The 21,867-nt window shown below is 47.1% G+C and overlaps 1 protein-coding gene across 1 annotated transcript in view; it reads right to left on the bottom strand.

Annotated features, from left to right (window-relative positions):
* Positions 1-21,867, bottom strand: part of casd1 (CAS1 domain containing 1) — a 179,347-nt gene that overhangs the window by 144,497 nt on the left and 12,983 nt on the right. The window contains exon 2 of the mRNA XM_072509039.1: positions 14,395-14,574. Within this exon, the coding sequence (XP_072365140.1) occupies positions 14,395-14,574 (180 nt within the window). The remainder of the gene's footprint in view (positions 1-14,394; positions 14,575-21,867) is intronic.

Here is a 21,867-nt window from a genome sequence, read left to right as displayed (position 1 = left end):
ATTTTGTAGTGAAGCAGCTCTGCAGCACAATCCAAAACAGTAAAGTCAGTCTGGCAAGTTTGAGAAGTCACTTGGTTAATTACAGTAATATAGCTTCATCACAAAACTTTGATGTAATCTTTTATGATTAACCAGTTCTTTGCGAAGCAGTTTGAATGCTTATTTCCCACCGACATAAATTCAAGATAATAATAATAATAATAATAATAATAATAATAATAATAATAATAATCGCTTGTCACAAGTAGGCTTCAATGAAGTTACTGTGAAAAGCCAAGTTAACTGACATATTGGTTATAGATATAATTTCTTGCAATATAAACTGAGAAAATTACAACACAGACCAATTTCTCAAATCTCATATTTGGAGCCTATTATCGATTTCAATCCTTTCCGCCTTAATCTTCTCTCCTCCGCTACTGAAGATCCCCTAACCGCAACACTGGGTGTATTTTAGTCCAGGGATGTGCGGGTTAGGTGGGGTTACAGGGATAGGGAGAGGAAACCTGAATAGAGTGCTCTTTCAGAGGGTTGCTGCAGACTCAATGGCTGAATGGCCTCCTTCTGTACTGTAGGGATTGTATGATTCTATGATTGCCATTGGTGAGAGAGATGGACCTGAGGGAGCAACACAGGCCAGGAAGATGAAAAATAAAATTGGAGGAGTGAGGTCTGCTGCACTTAGCCTTGCAAAAACAGTGTGGACAAAAATCCAACATGGTGGACGTAGGGAAATCCAACATGGTGGACGTAGGGAAATCCAACATGGTGGACGTAGGGAAATCCAACATGGTGGACGTAGGGAAATCCAACATGGTGGACGTAGGGAAATCCAACATGGTGGACGTAGGGAAATCCAACATGGTGGACGTAGGGAAATCCAACATGGTGGACGTAGGGAAATCCAACATGGTGGACGTAGGGAAATCCAACATGGTGGACGTAGGGAAAGCCAACATGGTGGACGTAGGGAAAGCCAACATGGTGGACGTAGGGAAATCCAACATGGTGGACGTAGGGAAATCCAACATGGTGGACGTAGGGAAATCCAACATGGTGGACGTAGGGAAATCCAACATGGTGGACGTAGGGAAATCCAACATGGTGGACGTAGGGAAATCCAACATGGTGGACGTAGGGAAATCCAACATGGTGGACGTAGGGAAATCCAACATGGTGGACGTAGGGAAATCCAACATGGTGGACATAGGAGGGGGTCAGACCGACCCCGGGAGTGGAGGAGAGGATGGCACCACACTAGCGGGAAAGCTGGCGCCAGGAGATATGAGCAAGGGGGGGACAACGCGGCGCAGTCTCCTGCCAGGGAGAGAGTGGCTGGCAAAGTGGGTGGGCACAACACCAATGGGGGGGGGGGGGGAGGCAGCAAGAGGAGGGGTAAAAATCCACAGTGGGTAAAAAAAAAATTTTTAAACTGGGGGGAGGGCTCCAGACCGGATTCAGCAGGTCACTCTTGGAAACATGGAACACGATGTCACCACAAGCAGCCACTTTGGAGTATCTCTGGACAAAGGGAAACTCCAAAGTGCAGGGGCTCACCCACATGGCATGCACAGTTGGCTGCCATGTTGCGTAACCCCTGGACAAAGAAATACCCAGGAGCGCAGGGGTGCATCATCAAGGTAAGTATGGATGCTCCCACAGGAGTGGAGAGGGGGGCAGAGACCCCCACCCCCATCAGAATAGTCATCTGAAATGTCAGGGAACTTAACAGCCCACTGAAAAGATCGAGTCTTTGGCCACCAGAAAATATGAAAGCTGACATAGTCTTCCTCCAAGAGATGCACGTGAGGGAGAAGGACCAACTGCAGGTGAGGAAGGGATGGGTGGGACAGGCATACCATTCATGTTACGGGATGAGAGCTAGGCGGGTGGACATACTGATAAGTAAGAGGACGGTGTTTACTGCAACGAAGACGGTAACGGATCCAGGGGGATAGTTCGTCATGGTCAACGGTGTTCTGGATAGAGCACCAGTGGTCCTGGTGAATGTGTCCACACCCAACTGGGATGACATTTGTAAAGAAAAACATGGCGGAAATCCCAGACATAGACACCCACAAACTAATCATGGGAGGGGTCTTGTAACGGGGTACAAAACCCACTGACAGACAGGTCAAACCCCAAAATGGGGGAAATGGCAGGCATGGCTAGAGAACTAAGGACATAAATGGGGCCAGTGGACCCAAGGAGGTTCCTGCACCCGGGTGAGAAGGAGTTCTCAATTTTACACCGGGTCTGTACCCGCATCGGCTTCTTTGTAGTGGGGAAATCGGTGCTTCCAGGAATAGTGGGAGCAGCGTACTCCGCGATCCTAATCTCTGACCACGCTCCACGCTACATGGATGCTAGGTTGGAGACGAGTCGTGCCCAATGCCCCACATTGAAGTTGGATGCGGCCCTCTTGATCGGCAAGGCTTTCTGCCAGAATATGTCACAGACCATAGGCAAGTTCATTACAAACAGGAATGGGGAGGTCTCACCCTCCACGTTCTGGAAGGCGCTGAAGGCTGTGATCAGAGGAGAAATTATTGCCTCAAAAGGCATGCACGGAAAGGGAAGAGAGGATGGCTCGGGAACAACTGATCAACTCCATCCTGGAGTTCGACAGAAAATACCCAAGGTCCCGGCTGTTGAGCTAGCGGAGAGGAAAAAGACTACAAATGGACTTTACCATGTTATCCACCAGAAAAAGAGTGCACCAGCTCCGCCAGATATGGGGGACCTTCTATGAACATGGAGTCAAGGCTAGCCGCCTGCTGGCTCACCAGCTGAGAAAACAGGCAGCCACGAGGGAAATAGCGTAGGTGAAGGATAGTGGAGGCGGAATAGTAGGCAAACTAAAAAACATCAACAAAACGTTCGAAGCCTTCTACTGGGGGCTGTACACCTCCGAGCCCCTGGGGAGGAAGGGAAGGAGACAGATGGTTCCTCAATGGACTGGACATATCAGTCGTTAGGAATGATAGCAGGAGGGGGTTGGAAGCATTGCTAGAACTGGGAAAGGTCATGAAGAACATCAGCTCCATGCAGGCAGGGAAGGCACTTGGAACCGACGGGTTCCTGGCGGACTTCTACAAAATATTTGCGACAACACTGGCCCCGCACTTGAGATATTCACCAACTTGCTAGCGAGGGGCACCTTGCCTCCAACGCTAACACAAGCCACCATATCTCTGATACCCAACCCAAGAAAGACAAAAATCCAACGGAATGCGGATCATACAGATCCATTTCACTGCTCAATGCAGATGTGAAAATACTCGCTACATTTCCCAACTACTGATGTTGGGCTAATGGGTCTATAGTTCCCTATTCATCCTCTCACTCCTTTATTAAAGAGAGATGTTATATTTGCTATCTACTGTAGTTTCTCAATCTACCACAGCTAACGTTCTCCTCATACCTTGGTAGTTTCCTTTGTTTAGGTTAAAGACCCTAGTTTTGGATTGAGCTACATCACTCTTTTTTTTTTAAACCCCAGGAGCACAACTTTTTTATTTTTGTTTTTAAAAAAAGGGGTGCATAATCTGAACCTAAAATTCAGAAAAAATCTTTGAACAGCAGCGTTCGTCATGCTGGCTATCCTGCCTCTTCCTCTCATTGACTCAGAGCTTTATCACTTTCAAACTTAATCATAGAATCATAGAATTTACGATGTGGAGATGCCAGCGTTGGACTGGGGTGGGAGCAGTAAGAAGGGTTAACGTCCAACAGATTTGTTTGGAGTCACTAGCTTTCGGAGCACAGCTCCTTCATCAGGTGAGTCAGGGGCACAGACAGAGTGGATAGTCAGAGGCTTTTCCCCAGGGTAGAGGGGTCAATTACTAGGGGGCATAGGTTTAAGGTGCGAGGGGCAAGGTTTAGAGGAGATGTACGAAAACTTATGCCCCCTAGTAATTTACCCCGGGGAAAAGCCTCTGACTATCCAAATTTCTTTCTCAACCTCACATACATCGACTTTACTCATACGATGTACAAAGAACAAAGAAATGTACAGCACAGGAACAGGCCCTCCAAGCCCATGCCGACCATGCTGCCCGACTAAACTACAATCTTAAATGTCACTATCGTCCCTGCTTCCACCACCTCCTCCGGTAGCGAGTTCCAGGCACCCACTACCCTCTGTGTAAAAAAAACTTGCCTCGTACATCTACTCTAAACCTTGCCCCTCACACCTTAAACATATGCCCTCTAGTAATTGACCCCTCTACCCCGGGGAAAAGCCTCTGACTATCCACTCTGCCTATGCCCCTCATAATTTTGTAGACCTCTATCAGGTCGCCCCTCAACCTCCTTTGTTCCACTGAGAACAAACCGAGTTTATTCAACCGTTCCACATAGCTAATGGCCTCCATACCAGGCAACATTCTGGTAAATCTTTTCTGCACCCTCTCTAAAGCCTCCACATCCTTCTGGTAGTGTGGCGACCAGAATTGAACACTATACTCCCAAGTGTGGCCTAACTAGGGCTCTATGCAGCTGCAGCATGACTTGCCAATTCTTATACTCAATGCCCCGGCCAATGAAGGCAAGCATGCCATATGCCTTCTTGACTACCTTCTCCACCTGTGTTGCCCCTTTCAGTGACCTGTGGACCTGTACTCCTAGATCTCTTTGACTTTCAATACTCTTGAGGGTTCTACCATTCACTGTATATTCCCTACCTCCATTAGACCTTCCAAAATGCATTACCTCACATTTGTCTGGATTAAACTCCATCGGCCATCTCTCTGCCCAAGTCTCCAAACAATCTAAATCCTGCTGTATCCTCAACAGTCCTCATCGCTATCCGCAATTCCACCAACCTTTGTGTCTGCAAACTTACTAATCAGACCAGTTACATGTTCCTCCAAATCATTTATATATACTACAAACAGCAAAGGTCTCAGCACTGATCCCTGTGGAACACCACTGGTCACAGCCCTCCAATTAGAAAAGCATCCTTCCATTGCTACTCTCTGCCTTCTATGACCTAGCCAGTTCTGTATCCACCTTGCCAGTTCACCCCTGATCCCGTGTGACTTCACCTTTTGTACTAGTCTGCCATGAGGGACCTTGTCAAAGGTCTTACTGAAGCCCATATAGACAACATCCACTGCCCTATCTGCATCAATCATCTTTGTGACCTCCTTGAAAAACTCTGTCAAGTTAGTGAGACACGACCTCCCCTTCACAAAACCATGCTGCCTCTCACTACTACGTCCATTTGCTTCCAAATGGGAGTAGATCCTGTCTCGAAGAATTCTCTCCAGTAATTTCCCTACCACTGACGTAAGGCTCACCGGCCTGTAGTTCCCTGGATTATCCTTGCTACCCTTCTTAAACAGAGGAACAACATTGGCTATTCTCCAGTCCTCCGGGACATCACCTGAAGACAGTGAGGATCCAAAGATTTCTGTCAAGGCCTCAGCAATTTCCTCTCCAGCCTCCTTCAGTATCCTGGGGTAGATCCCATCAGGCCCTGGGGACTTATCTACCTTAATATTTTTTAAGACACCCAACACCTCGTCTTTTTGGATCTCAATGTGACCCAGGCTATCTACACACCCTTCTCCAGACTCAACATCTACCAATTTCTTCTCTTTGGTGAATACTGATGCAAAGTATTCATTTAGTACCTCGCCCATTTCCTCTGGCTCCACACATAGATTCCCTTGCCTATCCTTCAGTGGGCCAACCCTTTCCCTGGCTACCCTCTTGCTTTTTATGTACGTGTACAAAGCCTTGGAATTTTCCTTAACCCTATTTGCCAATGACTTTTCGTGACCCCTTCTAGCCCTCCTGACTCCCCGCTTAAGTTCTTTCCTACTTTCCTTATATTCCACACCGGCTTCGTCTGTTCCCAGCCTTTTAGCCCTGACAAATGCCTCCTTTTTCTTTTTGACGAGGCCTACAATATCTCTCGTTATCCAAGGTTCCCGAAAATTGACGTATTTATCCTTCTTCCTCACAGGAACATGCCGGTCCTGAATTCCTTTCAACTGACACTTGAAAGCCTCCCACATGTCAGATGTTGATTTGCCCTCAAACATCCGGCCCCCAATCTAGGTTCTTCAGTTCCCACCTAATATTGTTATAATTAGCCTTCCCCCAATTTAGCACATTCATCCTAGGACCACTCTTATCCTTGTCCACCAGCACTTTAAAACTTACTGAATTGTGGTCACGGTTCCCGAAATGCTCCCCTACTGAAACTTCTACCACCTGGCCGGGCTCATTCCCCAATACCAGGTCCAGTACCACCCCTTCCCTAGTTGGACTGTCTACATATTGTTTTAAGCAGCCCTCCTGGATGCTCCTTACAAACTCTGCCCCGTCTAAGCCCCTGGCACTAAGTGAGTCCCAGTCAATATTGGGGAAGTTGAAGTCTCCCATCACACAACCCTGTTGTTTTTACTCTTTTCCAAAATCTGTCTACCTATCTGCTCCTCTATCTCCCGCTGGCTGTTGGGAGGCCTGTAGTAAACCCCCAACATTGTGACTGCACCCTTCTTATTCCTGATCTCTATCCATATAGCCTCACTGCCCTCTGAGGTGTCCTCCTGCAGTACAGCTGCGATATTCTCCCTAACCAGTATCGCAACTCCGCCACCCCTTTTATATCCCCCTCTATCCCGCCTGAAACATCTAAATCCTGGAACGTTTAGCTGCCAATCCTGCCCTTCTCTCAACCAGGTCTCTGTAATGGCAACAACATCATAGTTCCAAGTACTAATCCAAGCTCTAAGTCCATCTGCCTTACCCGTAATACTTCTTGCATTAAAACATATGCACTTCAGGCCACCAGACTCGCTGTGTTCAGCAACTTCTCCCTGTCTGCTCTACCTCAGAGCCCCACTGTCCCTATTCCCTAGTTCTCCCTCAATGCTCTCACCTTCTGACCTATCGCTCCCGTGCCCACCCCCCTGCCATACTAGTTTAAACCCTCCCGTGTGACACTAGCATACCTCGCGGCCAGGATATTTCTGCGCCTCCAGTTTAGATGCAACCCGTCCTTCTTATATAGGTGACACCTGCCCCAGAAGAGCTCCCAGTGGTCCAGATAACGGAAACCCTCCCTCCTACACCAGCTGTTTAGCCACGTGTTTAGCTGCTCTATCTTCCTATTTCTAGCGTCACTGGTACGTGGCACAGGGAGTAATCCCGAGATTACAACCCAGAGGTCCTGTCTTTTAGCTTTCTGCCTAGCTCCCTGAACTCCTGCTGCAGGACCTCATGCCCCTTCCTGCCTATATCGTTAGTACCAATATGTACAACGACCTCTGCCTGTTTGCCCTCCCCCTTCAGGATGCCCTGTACCCGTTCGAAGACATCCTGGACCCTGGCACCAGGGAGACAACATACCATCCTGGAGTCTCTTTCACGTCCACAGATGCGCCTATCTGTGCCCCTGACTATAGAGTCCCCTATTACTATTGCTCTTCTGCGCTTTGACCCTCCCTTCTGAACATCAGAGCCAGCCGTGGTGCCACTGCTCTGGCTGCTGCTGTTTTCCCCTGATAGGCTATCCCCCCCTCGACAGAAATACCAAGGAGAAAAGGTCACTGATAGGCGTAGTCAAAGGCTACCAAATAATAACATCACGGTGGGACGGGCAATAAACAAAGACATAACTGATGCATGTAAAAATGGTCGGGCAATTATCATGGGGGATTTTAATCTACATGTCAATTGGTCAAACAAGGTCGGTCAAGGCAGCCTTGAGAAGTTCATAGAATGTATCCGCGATAATTTCCACGAACAGTATGTAATGAACCTTACGAGGGAGCAAGCTATCCTAGATCCGGTCCTGTGTAATGAGACAGGAATAAGTAATAATCACATAGTTAGGGATCCTCTTGGGAGGAGCGATCATAGTATGGTTAAATTTAAAATACAGGTAGAGGGTGAGATGGTAAAATCCAATACCAGTGTCTTGAGCTTAAACAAAGGAGACTACAATGGGATGAAGGGAGACTACAATGGGATGAAGGAGGAGTTGGCTCGAGTAGATTGGGAGCAAAGACTTTATGGTGGGACAATTGACGAATAGTGGAGGACTTTCAAAACAATTTTTCCACAGTGCTCAGCAAAAGTATAGACCAGTGAAAAGGAAGGACTGTAGGAAAAGGGATAATCAGCCATGGATATCTAAGGAAATAAAGGAAGGTATCAAATTGAAAGAAAATGCATTCAAAGTGGCAAAGATTAGTGGGAAACTAGAAGATTGGGAAATCTTTAGGTCAACAGAAAGCCATGAAAAAAGCTAGAAAGAAAAGTAAGATAGATTATAAGGGTAAACAAGCTCAAAATATAAAAACAAGTTTTTACAAATATATAAAACGAAAAAGAGTGGCTATGGTAAATATTAATCCTTTAGAGGATGAGAAGGGGGATTTAATAATGGGAAATGGCCGAGGCATTGAAGAGGTATTTTGCGTCGGTCTTCACAGTAGAAGACCACAAATTACATGCCAATAATTGATGGCAAGGTGGTTATAGCAGGTGAGGACCTAGAAACGATCATTATCACTAAGGAGGTAGTGTTGGGCAAGTTAATGGGGTTAATAGACAAGTCTCCTGGCCCTGATGGAATGCATCCCAGGGTACTAAAAGTGATGGCGGGGGAAACAGTAAATGCGTCTGTGGTAATTTAACAAACTCGGGATTCTGAGGCAGTTCCAGCAGATTGGAAAGCAGCAAATGTGACACCCGGTTTTAAAAAGGAGGTAGACAAAAAGTGGGTAACTATATGCTGGTTAGCTTAACTGCTATAGTGGGGAAAATGCTTGAATCTATCATCAAGGAAGAAATAGTGAGACATCTAGGAAGAAATTGTCCCATTGGGCAGACGCAGCATGGGTTCATGAAAGGCAGGTCATGTTTAACTAATTTACTGGAACACTTTGAGGACATTACCAGCACGGTGGACAATAGATGAGGTGTATCTGGATTTCCAGAAGGTATTCGACAATGTGCCGCACAAAAGTCTGCTGCATACGATAAAGATGCATGCCGTTACAGGAAATGTATCAGCATGGATAGAGGATTGGTTAACTAACAGAAGGCAAAGAGTGGGGACAAATGAGTCTTTTTTTGGTTGGTGATTAGAAGCCAGTGGTTTGCCTCAGGGATCAGTGTTGGGACTGCAACTGTTTACAATTTACAGATGATTTGGAGTTGGGACCAAGTGTAATGTGTCAAAGTTCGCAGGTGACACTATGATGGATGGTAGAGAAAAGTCGGCAGAGGGATAAACTTAGTTTAAGTGAGGGGAAAGGATCTGGCAGGTGGAATACAATGCTGGTAAATGTGAGGTCATCCCTTTTGGTAGGAATAACAGCAAAATAGACTATTATTTAAATGGTAAAACATTGCAGCAAGCTGCTGTACAGAGGGACCTGGGTGTCCTTGTGCATGAATCGCATAAAGTTGGTTTGCAGGTAATTAAGGCGGCAAATGGAATTTTGTCCTTCATTGCTAGAGGGATGGAGTTTAAAAACAGGGAGCTTATTTTGTAGTTTTATAGGGTGCTAGTGAGGCCACACCTGGGGTACTGTGTACAGTTTTGGTCTCCTTGAAAAAGGATGTACTGGCACTGGAGGGGATGCAGGTGAGATTCACTAGGTTGATTCTGGGGTTGAGACGATTGGCTTATGAGGAGAGACGGACTAGACGGGACGATACTCATTGGATTTAAGAAAGAGGGGGGATCTTATAGAAATATAGAAGCAGGGTTTTCACTGGCGGGTGAAACTAGAACTAGGGGGTATAGCCTCAAAATAAGGAGGAGCAGATTTAGGATTGTGTTGAGGAGGAATTTCTTCACCCAAATCTGCGGAATTCCCTGCTCAGTGAAGCAGTCGAGGCTACCTCGTTGAATGTTTTTAAGGCAAAGATAGATAGATTTTTGAACAGTAAAGGAATTAAGGGTTATGGTGAGCGGGTGGGAAAGTGGAGCTGAGTCCACAAAAAGATCAGTCTTGATCTTATTGAATGGCAGAGCAGGCTCGAGGGGTCATGTGGCCTAATCCTGCTTCTAGTTCTTATGTTCTTAAGCCTGGTTGTCCATGGAAACTCCGCTCAGAATCACTACAAGTGATACTAAATAATTAAACTTGCATACTTCACAAGAAATGCCATCAGAACTGTCACTAGAGGAAGAAAACAAATACATCAGATACAAAATTTAGTGAATCTAAAGGATAATCTACACAAACTGTCAATCTAGCCATATCTTTCCATATTTTGAGAGCCCTGTTGTTAATTTCTAAAACTGCTTTGTGGTGTGTTTTCAGCATTTGCAACTTGTTTTCTGTACCATTCCACTCCACAAGAATGACACTCACATTGAATAATTCTACTTAAATTTCAGATTTTTCCAGTCATTTGTACAACTCTGCAATACTGGTAACCAGTTTTGTTAATTCTAACTTGAGGAAACTTTTCTAGATGTCATCAAATATCATGTTCATAAAGCATCTCAAGGTCTTAATTCTACTTCAGAATTCAAAATTGAATTAGATAAAATGCAAATTCTAAACATGAACATAGAACATAGAGTGCAGAAGGAGGCCATTCGGCCCATCGGGTCTGCACCGACCCATTTAAGCCCACACTTCCACCCTATCTCCGTAACCCAATAACCCCTACTAACCTTTTTTGGTCACCAAGAGCAATTTATCATGGCCAATCCACCTAACCTGTACGTCTTTGGATTGTGGGAGGAAACCGGAGCACCCGGAGGAAACCCACGCAGACACGGGGAGAACGTGCAAATTCCGCACAGACAGTGACCCAGTGGGGAATCGAACCTGGGGCCCTGGCGTTGTGAAGCCACAGTGCTATCCACTTGTGCTACTGTGCTGCCCTACCGTGCTGCTTCTATTTAGACACTAAGCAGGGTCCTTCCACGGGAGAATTATTTTCAAGGATGTGCATATGGAAACATTGGGCTGGATTCTCTGGTCGGCGACCGGCTGGAGATTCCAACTTTCCACCGAAATTGGGGGCGGTGCTGCTTTCGTGAAGCTCCGCCCCCTCCAAAGCAGCATACTCGGAGAGTACACCGCGCAAAGTATCGACGGCCTCAGGACATTGCCTGAGGGCCAACCCCCCGATGCTCCGCCCCCGACTGGCTGGGTTCCCGACGGGGTGGGTCTGTCATGGTCTCACCCATCAGAAACTCGATGTGGCAGCTGCGGACTCAGTCCAGCACCACCACAGTCGGGGGAGGGACGATCTGCGGGCAGGGGCATTATTCGGAACAGGGGGCACTGTGGGGGGGGCGTCCGGGCACGCGTCACAGCCGAGGTGGGGCACTATTTGGGCTAAATAGCTGGCTTGTAATGCAGAACAAGGCAGCTGCGCGGGTTCAATTCCCGTACCAGCCTCCCCGAACAGGCGCCGGAATGTGGCGACGAGGGACTTTTCACAGGAACTTCATTGAAGCCTACTTGTGACAATGTGATTATTAAATGAAATGAGTTTGCATATTCTCCACATGTTTGCGTGGGTTTTGCCCCCACAACCCAAAGATGTGCATGGTAGGTGGATTGGCCACTTAATTGGAAAATTGTCCCTTAATTGGAAAAAAATAATTGGGTACTCTAAATTTTTTTTTTTTAAATAAAAAATAATTGAGGTGACCTAGTGGATGTACAGAATCGTGGAACTGTAGAGTAGCAGGCATTCTATACCCCAGGGACATCGGGGCTCAGGCAGTATGTTCAAAGCCTGGGTCAATAGATTTCTAAATATGAATGACATCAAGCAATACAAGCAGGAAGATGGCATTGAGGTAGAAGATCGGCGACTAGTTAAAGTGACACAGCAGGTTCGAAGGCCGAATGATGCACACTGCTCATGTGTTCCTTTGTCCCCAAATCCTTTGTTCGATTATAATCACTCGTTGGAGTGATGTATGCCGCATATTTTGTAAATAAAAGCACTTTTATATTGTGATATTGCCACTGGGTTACCAAAGTAAGTAATTTTCAGCTTACAATGGGTTTTCCCACAGCAGACTATTTTCTGGGAAAATAGTCACGTTTTTCATTTAGCATATAGTTGTATGCATAAAACACACAATGTGGAAACCTGAAATGAAGAGCTCAAAATACACAAAGTAGAAGCCATAAGAGTACAAATAGGGACAGGATTGATGTTGACACAATTCTTCAACAGAAATACTTATTTTCATATAACTGTGCAACATTCTCACAATCATAACAATTTACCATTCCTATCTCACACACAATATTCAAAAGAACGTAAAATTTGTAATTTTAGATGCAGAACACTAAACATGTATAGAGACTTGCAAAGTATATGCACCAGTTGGGCCTAAATTTTGCTGACAAGTATTCAGTCTGAACAGTCGTGGTAAGCAAGAGTAATGATTGATTTTTTTCTGTAGAAAATGCTAATTTCATTCATCTTCAATAATCAGTTCCAAAGTATGAATCTTCAGTTCGACAGAATGGATTGACAAGTCTTCAGTGTGAATCATCAAACATCCTATATGTAGTTAGAAAATGCAGGGCCAATCAAGGAGTTTTGATGATATCACACTACACAGCTTTCATTGTTTGCTTAATTCCAAAACTGGAGATTATGCTACACTCTACCACAAAAAAATCCTTAGAAATTAATCTTGGCTCATCGTCCGAACCTTACTACACTGACACACCAAATGCAAGAACAGCAGAAATTAGTCGACAGTACTATGTTACAAGTATGGTTGTGGCAGTTCTCATTAACCAATGGGTTATAACTTATGTTGACATGAAGCAGGATGCCAAGATGGATAAAGTCTGATTCAGCCTAAACCAATAGTCAAGTGAAGAGCAGTGGATTTTGTGGTAGAGGATGAAGGTTCCTCAGTGATCAGCAGCAGAGGTTAAGCTCTGCTGAAGGCTAGACGTTGCATAAGCGGTTCGATAATATTGAGGGTGGAGGAAATAGGACTGAGCATCATTGGTTTACATGTTGGAGCTGACCACATGTTTGTAGATGCTGTTGCAAAGAGTCAACCTGTATATGAGGAAGACCAAGAGGGAGCAGAGAATCTATGGGTGGCTAGGTAGCACATTGCTTCACAGCACCTGGATCCCATGTTCGATTCCTGGCTTGGGTCACTGTCTGTGCGCAGTCTGCAAGTTCTCCCCGTGTCTGCATGGGTTTCCTCCAGGTGCTCCGGTTTCCTCCCACAGTCCAAAGATGTGCAGGTTAGGTGGATTGGCCATGCTAAATTGCCCTTAGTGCCCAAAAAGGTTAGGTGGGGTTATCGCGTTACGGGGATAGGGTGAAGGTGTGGGCTTGCGTGGGGTGCTCTTTCCAAGGGCCGGTGCAGACTCAGTGGGCCGAATGGCCTCCATCTGCACTGTAAATTCTATGATTCTTGTCTTGCTTCATTTTTGTAATATTCTTCAACTTTGGACCTTGACTTTTCACCTTTACAGCAGACCCATTTATTTTGTGATTTCATTAAATGACATAAGACATTAGCGGGCAGCATGGTGGCAAAGTGGTTAGCAATGCTGCCTCACAGCACCGATGACCTGGGTTGAATCCAGGCTCACTGTCCGTGTGGAGTTTGCACATTCTCTCCCTGTCTGCGTGGATCTCACCCCCACAACCCACAGATGTGCAGGTTAGGTGGAATGGTCACGCTAAATTGTCCTTTTATTGGAAAAAAAAAATTAGTTGGGTACTCTAAATTTAAAAAATTAATAAATAAGACATTGGCAGTAAATGAAACAGCATTAAACATGAAAACTTAAATTACTTTATATTGATTGAATTCAGAGGATTGTTTAATATTAAGTTGCTTCTGACAAAGGTAATCAAAAGGAGCAGCGCGCAATTTTCGCCTTTCAGCGCAGTGGCGCCAGTGCTAGATGCTGAAACATGACTCCGCAGTCCCTGTTTACGTTATGTCTTATCTCAGCGGCTATAATTCTCGATGTGTGGGGTTGACTGTTCCACAAAACAAAGGCTGCGGGAGGCAGCATCTCGTTTCCAGTGACTGAAACACAAAGGCAGCAGCCACTCAAAACACGGCTGACATTTTGTAGCCTGCACGCCAATAGCCGGCTCTGTGCTGAATGCACGGACTCTGTTCACCGGGCACTGCAGAGCCGCCAACTCCGCTTTGTGTTGGGTCGCAGCTCGGTTCCCTCAACATAAACCACCGCGCGCTCCAGTCCAGGCCTCCACCAACCCCACCTCGGCCCCGCTCGCCGCTGTTCTCCATACCCGAGGCCCGGCCAAGTCTAAACCGGCGGACATCGTACTTGAATGTCAAATAAATTTACTGTCCACCATCCCGTCGGCTCACCGATACCGAGCTCGACATCGTTTAACCCGAACCATTTATTTCTATTGCTTTACCTCCATAGCTCCTGTGGATCCCGTGGCCAGCGGTTAAGACGAGCACGAAGCTGATGGCGAGAAGCTTGGCGTTCCTGATGTTGAAGTGTTGATTAATCTCCCGTCTGCCCATCGCGTAGGCCTGCGCCGCCATCTTGGCTCCCCCATGACAACCGAGTGAGAACCGATCGCGCAAAGTACCTGCAAGCAGAGAAATATGGAGGCGGGGCTTAGTGCGGATATGGGCGGGGTTAGAGGAGGAGGGGCTGCGTGTGGATAGGGCGGGGTAAGAGGAGGCGGGGCTTTGCGGATAGGGGCGGGGTTAGAGAAGGCGTGGCTTAGTGCGGATAGGGGCGGGGTTAGTGGGGGCGGGGCTAAGTGTGGATAGGGGCGGGGTTAGAGGGGGCGGGGCTGAGTGCGGAAAGAGGCGGGGTTAGAGGAGGCGGAGCTTAATGCAGATAGGGGCGGGGTTAGAGGAGGCGGGGCTGAGTGTGGATAGCGGCGGGGTTAGAGGAGGCGGAGCTGAGTGCGGATAGGGGCGGGGTTAGAGGAGTCGGGGGCTGAGTGCGGTTGGGCTGGGCTGAGTGCGGATAGGGGCGGGGTTAGAGGAGGCGGGGCTGAGTGCGAATAGGGGCGGGGTTAGAGGAGGCGGAGCTGAGTGTGGATAGGGGCGGGGTTAGAGGAGGCGGAGCTGAGTGCGGATAGGGGCGGGGTTAGAGGAGGCGGGGCTGAGTGCGAACAGGGGCGGGGTTAGAGGAGGCGGAGCTGAGTGTGGATAGGGGCGGGGTTAGAGGAGGCGGAGCTGAGTGCGGATAGGGGCGGGGTTAGAGGAGTCGGGGGCTGAGTGCGGTTGGGTTGGGCTGAGTGCGGATAGGGGCGGGGTTAGAGGAGGCGGGGCTGAGTTCAGAAAGGAGCGGGGTTAGAGTAGGCGGGGCTGAGCGCGGTAGGGGCGGGGTTAGAGGAGGCGGGGCTGAGTGCGGATAGGGGCGGGGTTAGAGGGGGCGGGGCTGAGTGCGGATAGGGGCGGGGTTAGAGGGGGCGGGGCTGAGTGCGGATAGGGGCGGGGTTAGAGGAGGCGGAGCTTAATGCAGATAGGGGCGGGGTTAGAGGAGGCGGGGCTGAGTGTGGATAGGGGCGGGGTTAGAGGAGGCGGGGCTTAATGCAGATAGGGGCGGGGTTAGAGGAGGCGGAGCTGAGTGTGGATAGGGGCGGGGTTAGAGGAGGCGGAGCTGAGTGCGGATAGGGGCGGGGTTAGAGGAGGCGGAGCTGAGTGCGGATAGGGTCGGGGTTAGAGGAGTGGGGGGCTGAGTGCGGTTGGGTTGGGCTGAGTGCGGATAGGGGCGGGGTTAGAGGAGGCGGGGCTGAGTGCGAATAGGGGCGGGGTTAGAGGAGGCGGGGCTGAGTGCGAATAGGGGCGTGGTTAGAGGAGGCGGAGCTGAGTGTGGATAGGGGCGGGGTTAGACGAGTCGGGGTTAGAGGAGTCGGGGGCTGAGTGCGGTTGGGCTGGGCTGAGTGTGATAGGGGCGCGGTTAGAGGCGGGGCTGAGTGCGAATAGGGGCGGGGTTAGAGGAGGCGGGGCTGAGTGTGGATAGGGGCGGGGTTAGAGGAGGCGGGGCTGAGTGTGGATAGGGGCGGGGTTAGAGGAGGCGGAGCTGAGTGCGGATAGGGGCGGGGTTAGAGGAGGCGGAGCTGAGTGTGATAGGGGCGGGGTTAGAGGCGGGGCTGAGTGCGAATAGGGGCGGGGTTAGAGGAGGCGGAGCTGAGTGCGGATAGGGGCGGGGCTTAGTCGGGATTGGAGGGGGGGCCAATTCGGAGTGGGGTTGTCGGGAGGGACGACAGGAGGGCGGGGCCAGCGCGCGGGATGGGGTTGAGTCTCCGGTTCGTAATGGTCGGTGCCAGAGAGAGGCGGGGCTCCAGTTAGAAATTGGGGCAAGGCTAGGTGTGGGCGGGCTCTTCACTCTTGGTCAGAGATGCGGAGCTGGCGCTCAGAATGGAGGCGGGGCCAAGCCGTAGAAGATTGATGGGTAGAGATAGGAGTGGAGGCTGGCTGGAGGTAGTGTGGACAAGAGCTAAAAATAACCGAAGGGTTCAATCATGCTACGTGAGAAGGTAGCAAATTACTCAGTCGACTAAGAGGCTAATGTGAGGAGAAGTGGCTGGAGCTGGGAGCAGGGATTCTGCACCAGTGCGAGGAAGAATGGAAACCGGGACCTTCCAATGCTAGAGCAGGGATCTGCATGGATGAGTACAAGAGATTTGTGAGTTAAGTGAATGGGACTGGTTGAAAGTGGAGGCAGCAGTCACACCACCAGTGGGATGGAGGTTGCAAAGTGTGGATACAGGCTAGGCCGCACTGTACCAGGGTGGGAGGCTGTTAAAGAGCGGAGACAGGGACATACTTTACTAGTGAAGTTGGATTGGTAGGGGAGGGCGGACCACACTAACAGTGTGGCTGGGGATAGGGGTGTTAAAGAGAGGAGGTAGGTCACACTGTACGTGAGATAAAAATATAGAAAAGAGGAACAGAAGTAGGCCATTCTGCCCTTTGAGCCTGCTCCGCCACTCATTATGATCGTGGCTGATCATCCAACTCAATAACTAATCCCGCCTTCCCCCATCCCCATATCCTTTGATCCTGTTCGGCCCAAGTCCTAGATCTAACTGTTTCTTGAAAACTGTTTTAGCCTCAAGTACTTTCGGTGGTAACAAATTCTACTGGCTCACCACTCTCTGGGTGAAGAAATTTCTCCCAATCTCTGCCCTAAATGATCTACCCCATATTCTTAGACTGTGACCCCTGATTCTGGAAACACCTACCATTAGGAACTCCCTTCTTGCATCTACGCTGTCTAGTCCAGTTAGAGTTTTATAGGTTTGTATGAGAATCCCCCACCCCCCCTCCTCATTTTTCTAAACTCCAGCGAATATAATGCTAACCGACTCAATCTCTCCTCAAATGTCCGTCCTGACATCTCGGGAATCAATCTGGTAAATATTTGCTCCACTCTCTCTAGAGCAAGAACACCCTTCCCCAGATAAAGAGACCAAAACTGCACACAATATTCCAGTTGTAGCCTCACAAGGCCCTCTATAATTACAGCATCTGCCATTCATTCACCCACTCATTCAACTTGTCCAATTCATACTGAAGGATCTCTGCATCCTCCCCGCACCTTACCCTCCCATCCAACTTTGTGCCATCTGCAAATTTGAAGATATTACATTTATGTATTAATGTATATTGTGAATAGCTGGGGTTCATGGACCCATCCCTTCGTGCTTGAAGTCACTGCCTGCCATTTGGAAAAAGACCTGTTAATTCTTACTCTTTGTTTCCTGTCAGCCAACCATCTCAAATCACTACCCTTAATCTTATGCGCTTTAATTTGTCACACTAATCTCTTATGTGGGACTTTGTCGAACGTTTTCCAAATGAACCACATTCACTGACTCCCTCTCATCAACTCTACTAGTCACATACTCCAGGAATTCCAGTAGATTTGTCAAGCATGATTTCCCTTCATTAATCCATGGTGACTCTTTTCGATCCTGCCATTGTTTTCTAAGTGCTCGGCTATAAAATCTTTGATATTGGATTCTAGCATTTTCGCCACTACTGATGTCAGTCTTACTGGTCTATAATTCCCTGCGTTCTCTCTTAAATAGTGGAGTTACATTAGCTACCCTCCAATCTGCAGGAACTGTTCCAGAGTATATAGACTCTTGGATGATGATCACCAATGTGTCCATTATTTCCAGGGCCACTTCCTCAAGTACTAAGTACTGTAGATTATCAGGCCTTGGGGATTTATCAGCCTTCAATCCCATCAATTTCCCCAACACCATTTCTCTACGAAGATTGATCTCCGTCAGTTCTGCCTTCTCACAAAACACTGTGTTCCCCAACATTTCTGTTGGGTAACTTATTTGTGTCCTCATTTGTGAAGACAGAGCCGAGGTATGTATTTAGTTGCTCAGACATTTCCTGGTTCCCCATTATAAATTCCCCTGTTTCTGACTGTAAGGGACCTACATTTGTCTTCGCCAATCTTTTCTTCTTCACGTACCTATAGAAACTTTTACAGTCAGTTTTTATGTTCCGTGCAAGCTTACTTTCGTACTCAATTTCCCCCTTCTTAATCAATCCATTGGTCCCCCTTTGCTAATTGTAAACTGTTCCTAATCCTCAGACCTGTTTTTTCCTTAGCCAATATGTATGCTTCTTTCTTGGATCTAATACTATCTCTAATTTCTCTTACAAGCCATGGTTTGGTCACCTTTCCTGTTTTAGTTTGGTACCAGGCAGGAAAAACAATTGTTGCAGTTTCCCCATGCGCTCCTTGAATGTTTGCCAATGCATATACTCTGTCATCCATTTAAGAAACATTTCCCTATTGATCATAGCTAACTCACCCTCATATTATCGGAGTTTCAATTATTAAGATTAAGGAATAACGCAGCTAAAGGTGGAGCACAGAGCAAACCTAACCAGAACCCGAATGAGTACATTCTTTCCGGAGGTGGAGGACAAGTGTGAACAGTGCCAGGGAGGCCCGGCCAGCCACACCCATATGTTCTGGGCGTGCCTCAGATTTGCCAGATACTGGAAAACCTTTTCTGAGGCACCTTCTTTGGGACAATATCCAGAATTATGGGAGTGAGGGTAGAGCCATGCCCAAAAGTGGGGATGTTCGGGGTCTCGGACCAGCCAAAACTCTTCATGGGGAGGGGGGCCGACGCCCTAACCTTTCCTCCCTGATCGCCTGCCAGAGAATCCTGCTCGGCTGACGGGCAGACTCGATGGGCCGAATGGCCTCCTTTTGCACTGTAAATTCTATGATAATCGGCAGCACCACCCAAGGCTGCAAACTGGCTGACTGAGCTGGCGGAAATGTCAAACTGGAGAAATTAAAATTTGCCATCCGAGGGTCGGAAGAGGGCTTCCACAGGTTGTTGAAGACATTCACCAACTTGTTCCAGGATCTGTTCGTAACCAGCAGCCAATAGGGTAAGGAGATTGAGGGGGGCGGGAGACACAAGTGAGTCACGGGACAAAGAGAGAGGGGGGAAGAGGGAAGGAGGAGGGCTGGAGGGGGTGGATTGAGAGGGGGCAAGGGACTAAAACTGTAGACAGACAACAGTAAATACACTGATATGGGCCAGGGTTTAGAGAACCCCAAAGTGTATCATGGAGTTCACCTGACCCACAACTTTTACTAGATTGTGGTATGGGGAGCACAAGGCCCACTCTACAGGTGTGGTACAGCAGAAATGGAAAAGTATTTTTTAAAAGCAAAACAATGTTTATTCTATGAACTCAAGTTAACCTTTTAAAAACATACAGTGAACACCTTAGCAACCATTAATTCAAATACAACCCCCAAAGAATCCAACACTAAGTAATCCTTTAAGCTTTCCTTTTAACATCCATACGGCTTAAAACATCTTTTACCAGAAGCACATTAGGTTTACATTCACTACTGAGAACATTTATAATTCTGAATTCACCAAATAATCAAGAGATAGTCTTTTAATGGCAGAGAGAACAGCAGTACACCTGCTTGGTCTGGCTTCAACTCCAACACTGAAAACAAAACTGAAACACACCCTGCAGCCTGCTCAAAAACGAAAGTAAAAAGCTGACAGACAGCCCAGCTCCACCCACTCTCTGACATCACTGCAGTAATAAACACCCATTTCTTAAAGGTAGTCTCACTACAGATATTTGTATACACATCCATTTATAAACCCCCCCCCCCCCCCAAAAAAAACACTTCAAGGTGGTTTCATTTTTCACCTTTTCACTATCCGCACACAGTAAATATACTTTTTTGTTTAAAAAAAAACAACACACGCAAGCAGGTACAATAATATAGTCCATTTTTGTTCTGCTTCCTCCAACTGGAAATCCTTCTCAATTGACAGTCTCTTTGAACAAGAAGGTCTCTGCACGATCCATCCATTTCTCTACACCTCGGCATTTTTCTTTAAAGTCAGATACTTTTGTTCAATCTGATCACAGAGTCCCTTGTAATTCTCCAACACAAGAGCATTGGTTATCACAGCTTTCAGGTCGTCAAATGCCTGTTGAAAGTCCGCTGTCTATTGAAATTTTCAACGTTTCTTCAGCAAGTCCATCAGTGGAGCAATCACGCTTCAAAACGTTTGCACAAATGTTCGAACAAATCCACTCATGCCAAGAAATCGCATTATTTCCCTTTGTCTCGAGGGTATCGGAAACTTCTCAATAACTGTTTGTTTCACATCCCGTGTGACCATTCGACCCTGTCCGATTGTATGGCCAAGGAAAGTGACTTGGGCTTTTCCAAATTCACTTTTGGCTAGGTTTACCACCAAACCTGCCTCCTGAAGTCGACCGAATAACTCCATCAGATGTTTCAAATGTTCTGTCCATGTCTGGTTGAAAATTACCAGATTGTCGATGTATACTGCACAATTGGGTAATCCTGAAACGACTGTGTTAGTTAACCGTTGAAATGTGGCTGGGGCATTTTTCATGCCAAATGGCATAACTTTGAATTGGTATATACCACCTGGAGTCACAAAAGCTGAAATCTCGTTCGCCCTTTCGGATAAAGGTACCTGCCAGTAACCATTAAGTAAATCCTGTTTAGAAATAAAAGCTGATTGTCCCACTTTTTCAATGCAGTCCTCCAAACGTGGAATAGGATAAGAGTCCATTCTTGTAACTGCATTAACCTTTCTATAATCCACACACAACCATTGGGTTTAGGTACCATCACTATGGGTGAGCTCCATTGGCTGCAACCCATTTCAATTATGCCATTTTTAAGCATACACTCAATCTTTTTGTTAGCCTGTGCCAATTTTAAAGGGTTAAGTCTGTCTGGTTGTTGTTTGATCGGAACAGCCTTTCCCACATCTACATCATGTACAGCCATTTTAGTACTTCCCAATTTATCTCTACAAACTTACCCATGTGATATCAATAACTCTTCCAGGTCAGTCCGTTGTTCCTCTAGAAGGTAACTCAACGATTTATCCCAATTTTTAAGAACATCCTCATTTTCCAATTTAATTTGAGGTATGTCAAATTCACAGTCATCTGGATTTGGTTCGTCACTTTGAGTTAGAATCATTAAAACGTCCTCCTTTTTCTCTCCTTCCCTTTCAAAGTACCTTTTTTTAAAAAAAAATATTTTTTATTCTCCTTTTTGACATTTTTCCCCAAATTTACACCCACCAACAATAAACAATAATCAGCAAGATATGTCAATCCCCATATCATTAACAACAATCCCATCCTCCCACCAAACCCCAAACATTAGCCAAACATCCTCCCACCAAACCCCAAACATTACATAAACAAATGACAAAAAGGAATCACCCATAGTCACCCTTAATACACAGAGCCCCCTTCTCCCCAACCCTCCCACCCATCCCCCCCCAACTAATGTTCGATGTTATCCAGTTCTTGAAAGTGCATAATGAATAATGCCCATGAATTGTAGA

Source organism: Scyliorhinus torazame, chromosome 6, assembly GCF_047496885.1.
Source record: "Scyliorhinus torazame isolate Kashiwa2021f chromosome 6, sScyTor2.1, whole genome shotgun sequence".
Lineage (NCBI taxonomy): Eukaryota > Metazoa > Chordata > Chondrichthyes > Carcharhiniformes > Scyliorhinidae > Scyliorhinus > Scyliorhinus torazame.
The sequence above is the reverse complement of the archived record's forward strand: the minus strand, read 5'-3'. Positions and strand labels throughout refer to the sequence as shown.